Source organism: Amblyraja radiata, chromosome 4 (genome assembly GCF_010909765.2).
Source record: "Amblyraja radiata isolate CabotCenter1 chromosome 4, sAmbRad1.1.pri, whole genome shotgun sequence".
NCBI classification, from domain to species: domain Eukaryota; kingdom Metazoa; phylum Chordata; class Chondrichthyes; order Rajiformes; family Rajidae; genus Amblyraja; species Amblyraja radiata.
In genome coordinates this window covers 30,940,162-30,959,415 of record NC_045959.1, presented here as the reverse complement: position 1 = coordinate 30,959,415, position 19,254 = coordinate 30,940,162, and the positions used below count along the sequence as shown (strand labels likewise).

The 19,254-nt window shown below is 39.9% G+C and overlaps 1 protein-coding gene across 3 annotated transcripts in view; it reads right to left on the bottom strand.

The window, feature by feature from the left end:
• Nucleotides 1-720: 720 nt before the first annotated feature.
• taf2 (TATA-box binding protein associated factor 2) overlaps nucleotides 721-19,254 on the bottom strand; it is a 122,450-nt gene continuing 103,916 nt past the window's right edge. For all 3 annotated transcript variants that reach the window (XM_033019192.1, XM_033019194.1, XM_033019193.1), the window contains exons 23-26: nucleotides 12,099-12,328; nucleotides 8,586-8,738; nucleotides 5,210-5,315; nucleotides 721-2,747 (exon numbers count right to left, since the gene is read on the bottom strand). In XM_033019192.1, coding sequence (XP_032875083.1) covers nucleotides 2,482-2,747; nucleotides 5,210-5,315; nucleotides 8,586-8,738; nucleotides 12,099-12,328 — 755 coding nt within the window. In that variant the 3' untranslated portion in view covers nucleotides 721-2,481. The remainder of the gene's footprint in view (nucleotides 2,748-5,209; nucleotides 5,316-8,585; nucleotides 8,739-12,098; nucleotides 12,329-19,254) is intronic.

The window sequence follows — 19,254 nt, the reverse complement described above, 5'->3', positions numbered from 1 at the left end:
TCTATGATGGAAGAGGGGAACATTCATTCCCTATAAAATGAGGACATCTCAGATGTTCTGGAAAGGAACACCTCCATCTTAGGCACAGATGCAGCGTAGACGGAGAAATTAGGAGTTAGGGAGTTTGCAGGAGGCAGGGTGGGAGGAAGTGTAGTCTAGATAGCTGTGGGGGTTGATAGTTTTATAATAGATGTCAGCCGATAGTCTATCTCCTGCGATGGAGACAGTTAGATCAAGAAGCGGAAGGGAGATGTTGGAGATGGTCCAAGTGAATTTGAGTGCAGGATGCAAATTGGCAGTGAAGTTAATGAAGTCAGTAGGTTCTGCTATCTCAGATGTCCTGGTATGGACCACCTCATCTTGTATGCAGATGTGGTGTAGTAGAGGATAGTGTCTTTGCAGGCGGCAGGGTGGGAAGAAATGTGGTCTTGGTCGCTGTGGGAGTCAGCAGTCAAAATAATGTAACTGATATTTGAAGGAAATTAATTTTTAAAGTTCATAAAAAATGTTTCATTGTATTTTTCGTGGAGTTTGTATTTGAATAATACATTCAAAATAGTTATCATGCACTTCCAAATTAAGATCAGAATATTCACAATTTCTGTTTTCTGTTTCTATAAGCATATGAAACTGATACTCTTTAATTATACCAGTAACACCATGAATTTTAACATCATGAAGACAGCTAAATGTCCCAAATAAATCATTTTGTTAACCTTCTTAAGAATGTAATCTTGTGGTTTATTAATAATTCCCACTGCATAAGGACATATTTACAAAGTTACATATATTGTTAAGCATAAAACAGCTTAAAATTTTAGTTCCTCATTCACTTAAGTCTAAGCAGATATCTTTGGTTCTAAGATAATAAACTACACCACTCAACAAATCAAACATAAATTAGCAGAGAGCTATACAAAACATGTAGAAATTATTCAAGCAAACTTTGCTTTACTAAATTACATTATTATCTGGTCTCAAGAACATTAAAAATGTTTAATTTGGATCCTGTTGTCAAATAAATGACATTATAATAGCCATATTATATGGTAACAAGCGCAAGTATCGAATTCACATGGATCATCTCCAACATCTCCCTAATACCTGCTGGGATTCAGAAAACATATACGAAATTCACATTTTTTTCAATGGTAGGTTTAAGCTATGTCGCTCAACTGTTCAGAAACTACAAGTTCAATCGATGATTAACATTTGAGATGGCTTCTTGAATTCAATATTCAACTTATCACACTTAGAATTGCGCCATTTATACTTTTTTTTAAAAGTAGAAATTTTATTTTAAAACAATGGGGAGGGGGTGGGGCTAGTGAAAAACAAGATTTGTGGGAAAATTACTTTTGCTGTGATATGATGATGAAGTTATTTACTGAACTGTGGGAATCTTTGAGGAACAAGATTAGAAATTATGAAATCTGAATAGAAGGCGTGTACAATATTTTTCACAGACAAATATTTAAAATAATATTACATTTAAGAGAGAAAATAAAAAGGCAATGATGCAATCAGAAGAAAAATACATTTAGCCAATGACGAAAATAATTTCATTTCCTCATTTGTTGCACTCACAACAAACAAAATCACTGAAGACAAAATATTTAATTATATAAACATATGGACCCTATAGCTTTTGTATAAAATCAGATTATATGAAATACAAACAATCATTATCTTTTTAAAATAACATGACCCACAAGTTCTTGGATGCAGGTAAATGAATCAGCACCATCATCAGTGAACGAAATATCACAAATACCTATGAAAAACAGCAACGGTTGACAGCAATTTAGGGACAATTTTTTAAATAGCAAAGAAATTAGGAAAGTGCGTTCACTTCATTATTTTGAATAGACCATAAAAGCGAATCCCATTTATTCCATTCATTCCACAACTGGGTTTCATTGCTTTTCAAGGAAATCCAATATAACAAGGATCCATCAGAATTATTTTCTCCTCTCATTCCTCTCAAAGCAGCTACCATCTTTTATTTACTGCTCCAACGATGTTCCGAGGCATTCCATTTATTGTCACACACAAGCTTGAGCACTACTCTTGCTAAATAATTTTTGGCTTGAGCTTTTGTTTCAATACCAATAATGTTCATTTTACAATGAACAACATTGGGCCAACAAATCTGTGCAGGACAAAAAGCAGACAGAGAGTGCAATGTATAGCAGAGTTCGGTGTACTCGCTGGACCCGCTTAATTCATATGCTAATAAAGAATAGTTGTGTGGACGTAGAAATGCAATGATAGGGGTGGAGTGCAAAGGAGGTTGATTTTGAACAGTTTGCATCAAACAAGGGTAGCAAGTTTGGAGTAACCGGAATTTAGATCAATTAAACAAAGTTTGTACATGTAGATTACCTAATACAATACAATTTGTAGGAAAAGTGGGCACAAAAGTTTTGGTTCTTTATTCTTGCTAGTTTGTAGGGCTGCTTGGACAGTTCGCCCTTTCATTTAGTCTGAAAATGAAGGAGAGTTAAGCGACCGTCCACTAGCTGGGCTGTTTGCAAAAGTAAACGGATCTTTTTCTTTATCTTTCCCATCATGTTTGTGCTTATGCTTATGCTTGTGTTTATGCTTTTTCTTCTTTTTCTTGTGTTCATGATGATGATGATGATGGTGTTCCCCATGTTTCGCCGAACTGGATTCTTTGCCAAGTGAAGGAACCGGAGTGGCTGGCATGGAAATCATGCCAGTTTCTATAGCTGGAGTTTCTTTTCCTGTGAAAATAACAGACACAGGGATATGTCATGGTACATGCACATATACATACAGTCGCAGGTACTGTCTATTCAAGGCAGATTTGTGCAGTGGATCCATGGAGATCTAGCTAGGTAGATACAGAATTGGCTTCATGATAGAAAGCAGAGCGTGACAGTGTCATAGAGCATGGTAACAGGCCCTTTGGCCCAACTTGCCCATGCCATTCAAGATGGCCCATCTACACTAGTCCAACCTGCCCTGTTTGACCCATAAGGGGTAAGCCATTTAGAACGGAGATGAGGAAATACCTTTTCACACAGAGTTGTGAGTGTGGAATTCTCTGCCTCAGAGGCCGGTTTCTGGATGCTTTCAAGAGAGTTATTCAAGGGCTATTAAAGATGGGGAGAAGGGAGGAACAGGGTACTGATTGTGAATGATTATCCATGATCACATTGAATGGCGGTGCTGGATCGAAGGGCCGAATGGCTGTTGTCTGTTGTCATATCCCGCTAAAACTTTATAATCCATGTACCCATCTAAATGTCTTAAATATTGTTATAGTGCCAAACAGAGGAAGTTTCTTTTTGGGGCTGGAGGCTTGTGACTAGCGTTGTGCCTCAAGGATTGTGGCTGGGCCAATTGCTGTTTGTCTTCTGTGTCAATGATTTGGATGAGATTATACAAGGCATGGTTGGTACATTTTGTGATGACATTAAAATCGGTGGTCTTATACACAGTAAAAATGGTTATCAAGAATTACTGCAGGGTCTTGATTTGCTGGGCAAGTGAGCCAAGGAATGGCTAATTGAGTTTAATTCAGATAAGCATGAGGTGTCAAATTTGGAGAAATCAAACCTGGGGCAGAATCTTCATAGTGAACTAGCGGGCCAGGGGCGAATAGAAATCTAAGTGCATAGATCCCTGAAAATGGCATCATGTGTAAATTAAGTGGTGAAGATGGCTTGGAACACATTGGTCTTCATCAGTTAGGATGGGGGAATCAAGAACTAGAGGGCATTGGTTTAAGGTGAGAGGGGAAAGGATGAAGCTGAGGGCAACATTTTCGCATATAAACGAGAATATTTCAGAATTTAAATGAGCTGCCAGTGAAAGTAGTAAAGGCAGGTACAATAATAACATTTAAAAGATATTTGGACAGGTATTTCAATATGAAAGATTTAAAGGGATATGTGCCAAACATGGGCATATGGGACTAACGTAGTTGGGGATCTTGGTCGGCATTGACAAATTGAATCAAAGGGCGTTGTAATAGTCTCCATTTCCCTTCTGTGACAGCTGTGACATTTCCAGAGTTGTGTAAGTTGCTCTGATAGAACACCCTAAGTCAAGAGGTGCAGCATTATCTTATGCAAGTACCCCAGTTCTTTGACTGGGATATCTGCACCTAAATTTGTGCAGCATATCACCAGCATAAACTCAGGGGCAGAACCACTATTCATATGAATGAGGCATCAATAATGACTGGGACAAAGGTGAGCAGATGTAATTTTATAATTTAGGTTAACAATAATGATTCCATTGATTTTCATTGTTTGCGTGGGCTAATTTTAAATGCAGAGAAAGAAAATTAACTTTATGTAATCATATGTCACAATGTTCATCAAAGTAAAAGATTTAAAGGTAAAGATCACTTGAATCGCATAACAGCCTGTGAATGTAGTTGAGAGTCAGAGCAGGAGGTTGGGATGAAAAGGCCTACACCAATTGTTAAAGTGATTCCTGAATGTCTATCTGACTGGCGGTGCTGAGGCAATCCCAATGCTGCAATGGGCATCAGCCAACTGTTTAGAGCCAAGTTGCCAATGGAAAACTGTGTCAGAACCCATGCTGGAACATTGACCAACCAAGTGCACAAGGATAACACTAAAGATCTGTCCCGATGTGTTCTTCACTTTGCAAATGAAGTATGAATAGCTTACTTTTGAATATCTGAAGTCTGCATAGTTTAAAGTTCAAAGAAATGCCAATCTTTACTGTTTACTGTTTAAAGCAATTTCAATGGACTGGCAAACTCCTCACTGGTCTGTAATAAATGCTGCAGATGGGTATAAGTGTTTCATGATTCATAGTATAAACAAAATCTTGTTCCAATATATGCTGATGTTGAAACAAAAACGTATTTTTCCAATTATATTTTGACTTTAAAATACTTGACCGAGTATCAGTAAAGTTTCAGTAAAATAATTGTTGTTTAATTAATTCCATACACTTTTCCATGATCAAATTTCTCTGGAAATTCAGGATATTTTTTGTTTTTCCTAAAAACATGAATTCTAAATCAAATAAATTAACTGATGTAATCAGTCCATGTGTATGTGTGTAGGCGTTTGTGTCAGTGGACAATGAGTGAACTAATCATTTATAAAGGCAATCACACTCCCATATATCTTCTTACTGTAACTTTGGACAACTGGTTCCTTTTTCTACATTTAGTTTATCAACTTATGATTTCTCTTACCTGGAGTAGACGGTCGTTCAAGTATGTTCAATTGATGATAAATAAAAGCCTGACTATCATGAACTGAGTCCATGTCAATTTCTTCATCCTCTTGAGAATTAGAAAACTAAAAATAAAAATAATTTTTAAATTCTCCTCGATATTACAGAACTGAATAGTTATGGCTAGGATTTAAAATGTTATTTAAGTCATTGCTTATTAATTATAATGATCAGTTCAGCTCCTAGAAACAAACCAAAAAGGTGACAGATTAACTTCCACTATAGTGTTACCATCTCATATTCTTCTTTTCCTTTAGGCTGATGTCAATTATAAAATTGATTATTATGTCTGTATTTCAGAGATCTCTAAATCATGTAATTAAAAACATCAACTCAAAATTATGCAAAAGTAGTTTTGGAAAAACCATTGGGAAATGTTTTAGCTTGTTGAGGCATAAAAAGGGTATTAAAGATTTCTGTTTACCATATGTGGTAAATTTGGATTTTTATAAGGCACCACAAGATATCATACAAGTGGTTATTACGCATTTAGGATTCTTAAAACTGGAGACATTACATTTGTGTGTATTGAAGATTGGTTAACAGACAAACAAAAGAGAGCAAGAATAAACAGATCATCGAATTGTCAGGTTTTACGTCATTAGTAAGTTGGTGCAAGAATCAGTGCTAAGACTTCTGCTATTTGCAATCTTTATTAACGATTTAAATCAAGGAATTGACTGTATCTAGCCAAATATGCCAACAAAGTGGAAAGTTGTGAAGAAAACATAAAATTCTCAATTAAATATTCCTTCCAAGCAACATTTGTTTAACCTTTCACCACAAAGAGCTGATTCATTTCTCTTAACACCTTTCTGCACAATTACTCTTTCAGCTGCTCTCTTCCACATCCATATATCCCTTCTGGATAAAACTGAGATCCATATTTTTTCTAATGCAGAATACTGCATTCACTGTTCATAATGGGCTCCCCTCTACATTGGATGCTTGATTTGCTTACATTTTCTCTCAGACTGCAAGTGCTAGACATTGACTCCAGCAGAACTAATTTCGTAATTTCGTTCAAACCTAGGTTTGAATGACAATAAATAGCATTCCATAATGAAAGAGGAACTGGGCTGCTATATAGGATGGGGATTGCTGCATTCAATCAGATAAGTAGTATAGGGATCCTCCTGTCTTTCCTCAAGGGGCTGTCCCACTGCGGTGACCGAATCTGCGAGTTTAGAAGAGTTTGTTCATGCTCGAGGGAAGTTCCCGCATACTCTGGCCTCAGCTAGGGCGCGGAAGTTTTTTCAGCGTGTTGAAAAGTTTTCCGTGAGTAAAAATTGGTCGGCATGGTTCTTTTTAACTCGTAGTGCAGTGGAGTGCGGTCGCTATTTAGTTACAGGCAGTCGAGGGCCGCCGTAGGCAATCTCCTTCGCTGACCGGGCATTTTGATTGGCTCATTGGAGCTTTCAGGACCCTGGAACACCGACCGGTAGGTAAAATGCCCGCTAAACTTTATTATTATCTATATATTACTAAAAGTCTGATCTTGACCACTTCCTGTTGTTCTATATATTGATTTTAGAAAAAACGCTGCCACTTACGGCTGTGATTTTTGGCCATCTTACTCAGTCCCCCTCCGCTGAGCAGGACAAGAGGACTTTTCCCATTGATGAAAAATAAAAGAGTTATTAGTGTTTAAAAAATGTTGAGATTCTCTCTCCTGAAGGTCACGCCCCTTCCGGAGGGACTATAAAACCCGGAAGTGTTGAGTGCCTCAGTCAGTCTCTGCAAGATGGGGGAATGAGAGGGTCACGTCTCTCAGTCTGAGCTGTGAATAACACTGAACATATACCTACTAAACTGTGAGTGGTTTTACTGACCTGTCAGTGCCCTTAATGTGGTTTGAAAATATATACCTTTGGTTTGGAAATGATGAAGCTGTGTTGCCTTTGGTTTGGAAATGCTATAGCTGTGTTTCCTTTGGTTTGGAAATGCTCAAGCTGTGTTGCCTAATTAAAGTTGCCTTGCCTAATTAAAGTTGCCTTGCCTAATTAAAGTTGCCTTGTCTAATTAAAGTTGCCTTGCCTAATTAAAGTTGTCTTGCCTAATTAAAGTTGCCTTGCCTTCTTTATAATTAAAAGTCTAATCTTGACCACTTCCTGTTTGCGCTTTATATTGATTTTAGAGAAAACGCTACCACGTACTGCTGAGATTTTTGGCCATCTTACTCAGAGCCCCCCTCCGCTCATCAGGTGCCAAGGAATTTTCCCATCGATGAAAAATAAAAGAGTTATTAGTGTTTTAAAAATGTTGAGATTCTCTCTCCTGTCAATCACGCCATGAAGCCCACGCCCCTTCTGGTGGGAAGGGGAGGGACTATAAAACCCAGAAGTGTGGGCGTGGCAGTCTCTGCAAGATGGAGGAGGGAGAGGTCACGACTCGCTGTCTTTAGTGGCCTTGCACCCTGCTTGAAATGGTATGAAACTGCACTTGAATTTGGTGGCCTTGCACCCTGCTTGAAATGGAATTTCAAGGAATAGCCGCGAGTCAACTGCCAGCCCACCAGCCGTGAGCGAGTGAGCTGCCAGCACAACAGGCTTGAGTGACTGAGCCGCCAGCTCAAGAATCCATTCGGCCCACAATGTCCATACTAACCCTCTGGAAACCAATCCCTTCAGTCCACAACACCCATACTAGCGCTCCAGAAAGCAGCCCCCCCCCCCCCTCCACTGGCCACCAATATTGGAATTGGTGGAGAGGTGGAATATTGCGTTGGGGGACCAGCCCTCCCGTGTGATGCTGGGACCCAACGGGTCCCACTTAGTCTAGTACTTCTTAAAAGTGTCTCCACTCCTTCTCCCCCACCTCTCTTCCCCCCCCCCACCCCCTCCCTGCTCTCTAAAGGACAGCGAACTGTGCAAGCCGTCTTTTACCTTCGTCTTCATCGCAGGTGTGAATTTCAGACAGTGCTCCCCCACTTTCCCTGGCCCCCGCCTTTGCGATGTGTTTGTGTGTGCGTGCGTGTGTGCGGTCGGTCGATCCAGCTCGTGGTTTTTCAGGCAAGTGCCCTCGAGCTTGAAGGTTGAAGACACTCTTCTGAAATCACGGATTAGGTCGCCGCAGTGGGACAGCCCCTTTAGTCTTGTTGCTTTTCCTGTGCTTCCCCCACTTTTTGCTGCAGCTATTTATGCCTTTCGTAGGTTCTCACAATCATTACTTTTGCCTTCCACCATTATGACTTGGTACAAACACATTTCTTTCAATACTTTAATCTTTTTAAGCTTATTTTCCTGCCTTCCTTTTCTTGCATTGTACTTATTTAATAATTGTATGTTTTTACAATTAAGATAAAGAATTGCTCAAATTCAAAAGAATCAGCTTACTTTGATTTTAAGCTTAACTTTGCTGTTATCTTCATCTTTTTCCAGAATTTGGCCAGGTTCCAGTGGGGAACCAAGTGGAGTCTCTGCTTTTCTCTTAACACTCTGAACCCCAAATGCAGCGGATACAGCGTCCTTAACAAGGTGCTCCTCTTCCTGAGAAAGAAGGAATTCAAGTTTATATTAATACAATTTTCACATTTTTAAGATCTCTGTTAATGCTTCACAGCTAAATTATTTCTGAAGTAAATAAAAGAACAAAATGTAAAGCCCACGTGCATATAGTATTCAAAAGAAAGAGCTGACAACAGAATCTAAGAAAGGGGGGGGGGCAGAAGAGAGAGAGGAGTGTGGGAGAGAAAAGAGAAATTCAATGTTATAACATTGGGTTGTCAGCTACCCAAGTGGAATATGAGGTGCTGTACCTCCAATGTGCATATGGCCTCACTCTGGCAATGGGAGGTGGCTCAGGACAGAAAGTCAGTGTGGGAATGGGAAGGGAGGTTAAAATGTCATGGACTAAGCACAAGTGTTCAGTGAAACAGTTGCCAAGTCTATGCCTACAGGAAGCCACATCGGGAACACCAGATGCAGTAGATGTATCTGTTTCTTTTCTTCGGTATTCACCAAGGAGAAGGATATTGAATTATGTGAGGTAAGGGAAACAAGTAGAGTAGCTATGGAAACTATGAGGATCAAAGAAGAGGAAGTACTGACACTTTTGAGAAATATAAAAGTGGATAAGTCTCCAGGTCCGGACAGGATATTCCCTAGGACATTGAGGGAAGTTAGTGTAGAAAAAGCAGGGGCTATGGCAGAAATATTTCAAATGTCATTGGAAACAGGAATAGTGCCGGAGGATTGGCGTACTGCGCATGTTGTTCCATTGTTTAAAAAGGGGTCTAAGAGTAAACCTAGCAATTATAGACCTGTTAGTTTGACGTCAGTGGTGGGAAAATTAATGGAAAGAATACTTAGAGATAATATATATAAGCATCTGGATAAACAGGGTCTGATTAGGAACAGTCAACATGGATTTGTGCCTGGAAGGTCATGTTTAACTAATCTTCTTGAATTTTTTGAAGATGTTACTCGGGAAATTGATGAGGGTAAAGCAGTGGATGTTGTGTATATGGACTTCAGTAAGGCCTTTGACAAGGTTCCTCATGGAAGGTTGGTTAAGAAGGTTCAATGGTTGGGTATTAATGGTGGAGTAGCAAGATGGATTCAACAGTGGCTGAATGGGAGATGCCAGAGAGTAATGGTGGATGGTTGTTTGTCAGGTTGGAGGCCAGTGACGAGTGGGGTGCCACAGGGATCTGTGTTGGGTCCACTGTTGTTTGTCATGTACATCAATGATCTGGACGATGGTGTGGTAAATTGGATTAGTAAGTATGCAGATGATACTAAGATAGGTGGGGTTGCGGGTAATGAAGTAGAGTTTCAAAGTCTACAGAGAGATTTATGCCAGTTGGAAGAGTGGGCTGAAAGATGGCAGATGGAGTTTAATGCTGATAAGTGTGAGGTGCTACATCTTGGCAGGACAAATCAAAATAGGACGTACATGGTAAATGGTAGGGAATTGAAGAATGTAGGTGAACAGAGGGATCTGGGAATAACTGTGCACAGTTCCATGAAAGTGGAATCTCATGTAGATAGGGTGGTAAAGAAAGCTTTTGGTGTGCTGGCCTTTATAAATCAGAGCATTGAGTATAGAAGTTGGGATGTAATGTTAAAATTGTACAAGGCATTGGTGAGGCCAATTCTGGAGTATGGTGTACAATTTTGGTCGCCTAATTATAGGAAGGATGTCAACAAAATAGAGAGAGTACAGAGGAGATTTACTAGAATGTTGCCTGGGTTTCAGCAACTAAGTTACAGAGAAAGGTTGAACAAGTTAGGGCTTTATTCTTTGGAGCGCAGAAGGTTAAGGGGGGACTTGATAGAGGTTTTTTAAATGATGAGAGGGATAGACAGAGTTGACGTGGAAAAGCTTTTCCCACTGAGAGTAGGGAAGATTCAAACAAGGGGACATGACTTGAGAATTAAGGGACTGAAGTTTAGGGGTAACATGAGGGGGAACTTCTTTACTCAGAGAGTGGTAGCTGTGTGGAATGAGCTTCCAGTGAAGGTGGTGGAGGCAGGTTCGTTTTTATCATTTAAAAATAAATTGGATAGTTATATGGATGGGAAAGGAATGGAGGGTTATGGTCTGAGCGCAGGTATATGGGACTAGGGGAGATTATGTGTTCGGCACGGACTAGAGGGGTCGAGATGGCCTGTTTCCGTGCTGTAATTGTTATATGGTTTATATGGTTATATGGTTTATGTGGTGAGAGGAGGTGCACGTGAACCTCTGTCTCACCTGGAAGGATTGCTGGGGTCCGTGGATGGAGGCAAAGAGGAGGTACAGGGCAGGTGTTAAATCTCCAATAGTTGCAGGGTAAGTGTCTGGGCAGGGGCTTTAATATATGACCTTAAAAATAATCATTCAACTCAGGTACTCTCCTCAGCATTACCAGACAAAAAAGATTGATCCCCATAGAATCTACTGGAACGGATTATCATATGGCATGGTGACACAGCAGTTAGTGCAGCTGTCAGAGAACACTAAGAACTTAGGTGTTGTGATGTGAAGTTTGCACCCTCTTCCTGTGACTGTTTCTGTGATCTAGCTGCTCTGTTTTCCTCCCACATGCTAAGACATACTGGGAGTTTTAAATTATTATTGTAAATTACTCCTGAATGTAGGTTAATGACAAAAAAAAGTGCCAGAGATGATGATAGTGGCAGTTAGAGTTACAATGTTTAAAAGGTATTTGGATAAGGTAAGGTGTAGAAGCCTGTGGATCAAATGGATGTAAATAGGATTAGTGGAGATGGATTCATGGTCGGTATGGACCAGGTGTGCCAATAGGATTCATTTCTATGCTGCATGATTCTATGATTTAATAATAAAGGAAAGGATCAAAAGTTAATTGATAGACACATTTGAGGAAGAATAATTGCAAGAATACAAGAAAATCAGAGGGGGAATGAGTTCAGTTATTGCTTCTCAAGGAACCCAACCTGAACCCAATAGGCTAAAGTGCTTCCTTGTGTTATATTCAAAAGAAGAAAACAAATGTTAGTAAGTTATTCGGAGGAGAAAGAGGTATAGGGATATCCAGAGGTTAAAGCCGAGTCAACTAACACCAGAATTGCCAACTTGTTGGTGGGGTAGGAGGGAAGGGAAATAGTTTGGTTAAAAAAGTATAGTGATTTGAAGGGATAAAGGCATGAAGGAGGTGTATATATAGAATGTGGCGAGGCCATGGAGGGAATTGTACAAAATAATGAGTATGTCATAAACTGGAATAGGGGAGAACATTGTTTCGAGACCACATGTAAATGAATTGACTTTTAACTGGCTACTTAATTTCAAGGGAAATGTGGATAGGCACATGCACAAAGAAAGGAGTATTTGTAGAACATATTACTACAGAAAAAAACTAGAAAATACTGTTACTTGCTTACTTTAACCTGGAAGGCAGGTATTATTCCATGCACGTTTGCACTGCCCAAGGCCTCTTGTCCACTTACTCCTGTCTCAGGAATGATTATAGGATTCAGTACAGTTTTCTTTTCCTTTAAGTTGAGAACTAGACCCAACTCAGGCAGAGGAAGGCAAGAAGGTCGGCTGAGGCCAAACAAAGTATGGTACACATCCACGGCATCACAGCGAAGTCTCCAGTCGTGGGAGGTTCCTTTAATTAAATGCATTAAAAAAAGATATTTTCCATAAGCTACAGCATTGGTATTCACAATATGCACATTATTAAACAATAAAGAGAGAAAATACTGAAATAGGCAGTAGGCATAATCTGATTCTAAATGTCATATTGATTCATTCAGTCTCGCTCAAATAAATATATTCCCTTTGTTTGACCCATTTCTTGCCTGCCTTCGCTAACTAGCTTGCTTTTTCCCTTACCCAGTTATGACAAAGGTGAAATGTGAACTTTGTTTCTCTTTCCACAGTGCCTGACCTGCTAGTGATTCCAACATGGGGAATGGGATGCAGATTGCAGTATTATAACTATATAACAATTACAGCACGGAAACAGACCATCTTGTCCCTTCTAGTCCGTGCCGAACACTTATTCTCCCCTAGTCCCATCTACCTGCACTCAGCCATAACCCTCCATTCCTTTCCCGTCCATATACCTATCCAATTTATTTTTAAATGGTAAAATCGACCCTGCCTCCACCACTTCCACTGGAAGCTCATTCCACACAGCTACCACTCTCTGAGTAAAGAAGTTCCCCCTCATGTTACCCCTAAACTTCTGTCCCTTAATTCTCAAATCATGTCCTCTTGTTTGAATCTTCCCTACTCTCAATGGAAAAAGCTTATCCACGTCAACTCTGTCTATCCCTCTCATCATTTTAAAGACCTCTATCAAGTCCCTCCTTAACCTTCTGTGCTCCAAAGAATAAAGACCTAACTTGTTCAACCTTTCTCTGTAACTTAGTTGCTGAAACCCAGGCAACATTCTAGTAAATCTCCTCTGTACTCTCTCTATTTTGTTGACATCTTTCCTATAATTTGGCGACCAAAATTGTACACCATACTCCAGAATTGGTCTCACCAATGCCTTGTACAATTTTAACATTACATCCCAACTTCTATACTCAATGCTCTGATTTATAAAGGCCAGCACACCAAAAGCTTTCTTTACCACCCTATCTACATGAGATTCCACCTTCAGGGAACTATGCACAGTTATTCCTAGATCCCTCTGTTCAACTGCATTCCTCAATTTGCTACCATTTACCATGTACGTCCTATTTTGATTTGTCCTGCCAAGATGCCTCACACTTATCAGCATTAAACTCCATCTGCCATCTTTCAGCCCACTCTTCCAAATGGCCTAAATCTCTCTGTAGACTTTGAAAATCTACTTCATTATCCACAACACCACCTATCTTAGTATCATCTGCATACTTACTAATCCAATTGACCACACCATCATCCAGATCATTGATGTATATGACAAACAACAGTGGACCCAACACAAATCCCTGAGGCAGGCCTCCAACCTGACAAACAGCCATCCACCATTACTCTCTGGCATCTCCCATTCAGCCACTGTTGAATCCATCTTGCTACTCCACCATTATTATCCACTAATTGAACCTTCTTAACCAACCTTCCATGTGGAACCTTGTCAACGGCCTTACTGAAGTCCAATTGAAAGGGGAAATCTTTTAGGACTGAGATGAGAAAAATATTTTTTACACAGAGAGTGTTGAATCTCTGGAATTCTCTGCCACAGAATGTAGTTGAGGCCAGTTCATTGGCTAGATTTAAGAGGGAGTTAGATGTGGCCCTTGTGGCTAAAGGGACAGAAAGCAGGGACAGGATACTGAGTTGGATGATCAGCCATGATCATATTGAATGGCGGTGCAGGCTCGAAGGGCCGAATGGCCTACTACTGCACCTATTTTCTATGTTTCTATATAGACAACATCCACCGCTTTACCCTCATCAATTTCCCGAGTAACCTCTTCAAAAAATTCAAGATTAGTCAAACATGACCTTCCAGGCACAAATCCATGTTGACAGTTCCTTATCAGACCCTGTTTATCCAGATGCTTAAATATATTATCTCTAAGTAGCCTTTCCATTAATTTGCCCACCACTGACGTTAAACTAACAGGTCTATAGTTGCTAGGTTTACTCTTAGAACCCTTTTTAAACAATGGCACAACATGCGCAGTACGCCAATCCTCCGGCACCATTTCCGTTTCTAATGACATTTGAAATATTTCTGTCATAGCCCCTGCTATTTCTACACTAACTTCCCTCGATGCCCTAGGGAATATCCTGTCAGGACCTGGAGACTTATCCACATTTATATTTTTCAAAAGTGTCAGTACTTCCTCTTCTTTAAATCTCATAGTTTCCATAACTACTCTACTTGTTTCCCTTACCTCACATAATTCACTATCCTTCTCCTTGGTGAATACCGAAGAAAAGAAATTGTTCAATATCTCCCCCATCTCTTTTGGCTCTGCAGATAGCTGTCCACTCTCTCTCTAATGGACCAATTTTATCCCTCGTTATCCTTTTGCTATTAATATAGCTTTAGAAACCCTTTGGATTTACTTTCACCTTACTTGCCAAAGCAACCTTATATCTTCTTTTAGCTTTTCTAATTTATTTCTTAAGATTATTTTTACATTTTTTATACTCAAGCACCTCATTTACTCCATGCTGCCTATAATTATTGTAGATCTCTCTCTTTTTCCGAACCAAGTGTCCAATTACCCTTGAAAACCATGGCTCTTTCCAATTATTAATATTTCCTTTCAATCGAACAGGGACATAAAGATTCTGTACTCTTAAAATTTCACCTTTAAATGTCCTCCATTTCTCTTCTACATCCTTCCCATAAAACAAAATGTCCCAGTTCACTCCTTTTACAATCCGCATTACAGAGCATCTGTAACACTGATGCTCCCACTGTACCTAAAATTATGATTTATTTAAATCATCCTACATAAAGAAAGTTACTCAACCCAAACTATTGGTATTGATTTATTAATGTCATGTGTATCAAGATTCAGTGAAAAACTTCATTTTATATGCAATCTGGCAAATTATACCATGCATGAGTGTAACATGCAGTGCAAAAAGAGAAAGGAAATAGAGTGCAGAATGTAGTAAAACAGCCACAGTGAACGCGCAGACAAAATAAAGTGCAGGGGATGCAATAAGGTAGATTGGGAATACATTCCTAGCCTTTGAGAGATCTATTTAAGTCTGATATCAGTGGGGAACAGGCTGTTCTGGTGGTATGTGCTTTTAAGTTTTTATATCTTCTGCCCAATGGGAATGGGGAGAAGAAGCAATAAGCAGGGTGTGAGCGCACCTTGATTATGTTGGCTGTTTTCTCGAGGCAGTCAAGTGTTGATAGAGTGCTGGGGGGGAAGCTGGCTCAGGTGATGGACTGGGCTGCTCCCACCACTCCCTTCAATTTCTTGCTGTCAAGATCTTGAGAAGATTAATAAGTTTGATCTTCAGCGTTCTCCTCTATTTTCTTTACGATATCTTGTGCGTGTTTAAATGCCAGTTCTGGATCCGTAAAAGAGCGTTCAGTAGAGTAATTTTCATTTTCGCCGGATATATCACCCCATATCTCACATTGGGGTTTCCTTTCAGGATATTTCTTGTCTTTTTAAACAAGAGCCTTTTTTCAGCAATTTCACGAGGATAATCCCTGAAGAATCTGATATTGTCCCCGGAAAATGTAAGGTTCACACCGTGAGGAATCATCTTCAATATATTTTCCAGTGTGGAGATATCTAGAAACTTCATTATTATGTGTCTTGGTGGAGCATTTGGTCCTCTTTGGAAGCGTCCTACCTGATGAGCCACATCTATCCTCGGGTTTTCCGGCAGTTTAAAAACTTCTTTAAGTAAGTTGGTAACGAAATTACATGTTTGAGTTCCATGCTCTCATCCCTCCTGTACTCCAACAATTCTTAAATTCTGCCTCCTTGACCTTGCTTCCAAATCCTGACATTTATCAGTCATTTTAATCAATTGCTCCCGATCAGAATCTTGTTCTTTTTTCAGACTCGTTATTTCCTGAGCCATCTCATTCATTACAGTCTCCATATCTTCCCTCAGTTTATCAGACTTTTTCATATCCTCAAACAACTTCTCAAATTTCTTATTATAATCTTTTTCCATTCTGGCAAATTCTTGCGTTGTCCTTTTATCAAAATCCTTAAACTGCTGCTTCAGAGAGATGTACAGCTCCTTTAACTCACCACAAGCAGTATCAATTGGTGGCCGGACAGCGGAACCGGCCGCCACCTCAGCGCCTTCTGCCGGCCCCCGCTCACCTCTGGCAGCTCTCCATCTAAAAACCACCTCTCCTGACCCCCTCCTTCTCAACACTCCTGCCCTCCCCGCAACTTTACCCCTGACACAGACTCTCCACACGCTGTGAAAGAAACTCTCCCCCCAATTGGTCCCTTGAACAAGTGTTGTCATTCAATAAGATGACAACTGATTCAACTTTTCCCTGTGCTCCCGTTTTTCCCACCATCTCTCCACCTGCCATCACCCTTCACCCCCCACCCATTCAGTAATTAAGAATAAAGGAGACTAGAAACAGTAACAATTCAATTTGCCCATCATGGGCAAATTGAATTGTTACTGTTTTTATTTTTCTTATTTTTATGGAGTGAACAATCTGCGCATGCGCGGTTTAATTTTTTTTTAAAGCCGACTGACTGCCTACCTTGAGTAATTACTCACGGCACGTGCCTGATCTATACATTACTAAATGATAACATGACATTGACTTCCTTTATTCTCCCATTCTCCTCACTTACTTTAACCTTCCCTTCTGAATTTGCAGCACTCAGAAGTAATCCTGATATTGTCCTCATACCTATTGACAAGAGTTGGGCAACTGACCACTTGCAGCTGAGGCCAAACATCAGGCATAAACTCATACTCCCTCTGGACTTCGAACCCAACCAAACACTTGCCCAACAACTCTCAGACAGTCTCAGACCTCGAGATCTTTGGGAGATTTCCCCACAAGTTTCAGCTTCATAATTCCCTCAGACCAGCATGTTTCCTCCTACCGCTTGCCCAAGACTCACAAACAGGACTGACTGGGCAAACCCAATGTATACGCAAAGCAAGCTGGAGCAAACACACCTCGTCTTATATCTTGAGTGACTGCATACGTCCAGTTTTGATAATTAATTCAACAATTTCTTAAATCTTGCTTTCTCTGTCAGTATCCCAACTGGCTATTTCTATTGTAAGAGTCAAGTGTCTGTGATATTGGTTCAGTGTTTTAACCATTTTATACTCCATTAGTACATGCTGATCTGCTATTTACAAAACATCAGACAGCTTTGTCACTCTCCAACTATTCCCATTAGCAAATCAGCCCCATCATAACCCTGGTCTTAGCCTACCACAGATGCACCATTTGTCCTATGTACCCCTCCCTACACTTTCACTGCAATTTGAAACTAACATTATTCTTTTTCCCAGTTGGAATGACAAATCTTTCATCTTGAACATGACCTCTTTCTTTTTTCATAAATGTTACCTGACCTTCTAATTGGATCCAGCACTTTCTGATTTTGTCTTTGGAGAGAGAAATAGTTAATGTTTTAGGTCAACTGTTCAAACGCTACTTGAACATTTTTATTATAGACAGTTTGAAGTTTCTAGAAAATGCAAGAACAGCAAGTAGGGAGTTGAAATTATAGGTGTAAAGTTAGCAAATACACAGCTATTATTTTTATTCCCTTGACTAAGATAAAGGCAATAGGTGATATTGTAAGGGGTAAGAGTGTTGTAAAAGCAAGCCTGAAGGCTTTGTATCTTAATGCAAGGAACATTCGTAATAAGGTGGATGAGTTGAATGTGCAGATAGTTATTAATGAATATGATATAGTCGGGATCACGGAGACATGGCTCCAGGGTGACCAAGGCTGGGAGCAGAACATCCAGGGATATTCAATATTCAGGAGGGATAGACAGAAAGGAAAAGGAGGAGGGGTAGCGTTGCTGGTTAGAGAGGAGTTTAACGCAATAGAAAGGAAGGACATTAGCTTGGAGGATGTGGAATCGATATGGGTAGAGCTGCGAAACACTAGTGGGAGTTGTGTACAGGCCACCTAACAGTAGTAGTGGAGTTGGGGATGGCATCAAACAGGAAATTAGAAATGCGTGCAACAAAGGTAAAACAATTATAAAGGGTGACTTCAATCTACATATAGATTGGGTGAATCAAATAGGCAGGACTGCTGAGGAAGAGGATTTCTTGAAATGTATGCGGGATAGTTTTCTAAACCAACATGTAGAGGAACCAACGAGAGAGCAGGCTATTCTAGACTGGGTATTGAGTAATGAGGAAGGGTTAGTTAGCAGTCTTGTTGTGCATGGCCCCTTGGGCAAGAGTGACCATAATATGGTTGAGTTCTTCATTAGGATGGAGAGTGACATTGTTAATTCAGAAACAAGGGTCCTGAACTTAAAGAAAGGTGACTTTGAGGGTATGAGACATGAATTGGCCAAGATAGACTGGCAAATGATCCTTAAAGGGTTGATGGTGGATATGCAATGGAAGGCATTTAAAAACTGCATGGATGAACTACAACAATTGTTCATCCCAGTTTGGCAAAAGAATGAATCAGGGATGGTAGTGAATCCGTGGATAACAAGGGAAATCAGGGATAGTATCAAAACAAAAGATGAAGCGTACAAATTAGCCAGAAAATACAGCCTACCAGAGGACTGGGAGAAATTCAGAGTCCAGCAGAGGAGGACAAAAAGCTTAATTAGGAAAGGGAAAATAGATTATGAAAGAAAACTGTCAGGGAACATAAAAACTGACTGCAAAAGTTTTTATAGATATGTGAAGAGGAAAAGATTAGTTAAAACAAATGTAGGTCCCTTGCAGTCAGAAACAGGCGAATTGATCATGGGGAACAAGGACATGGCAGACCAATTGAATAACGACTTTGGTTCTGTCTTCACTAAGGAAGACATAAATAATCTGCCTGAAATAGCAAGGGACCGGGGGTTAAATGAGATGGAGGAACTGAGTGAAATCCAGGTTAGCCGGGAGTGGTGTTAGGTAAATTG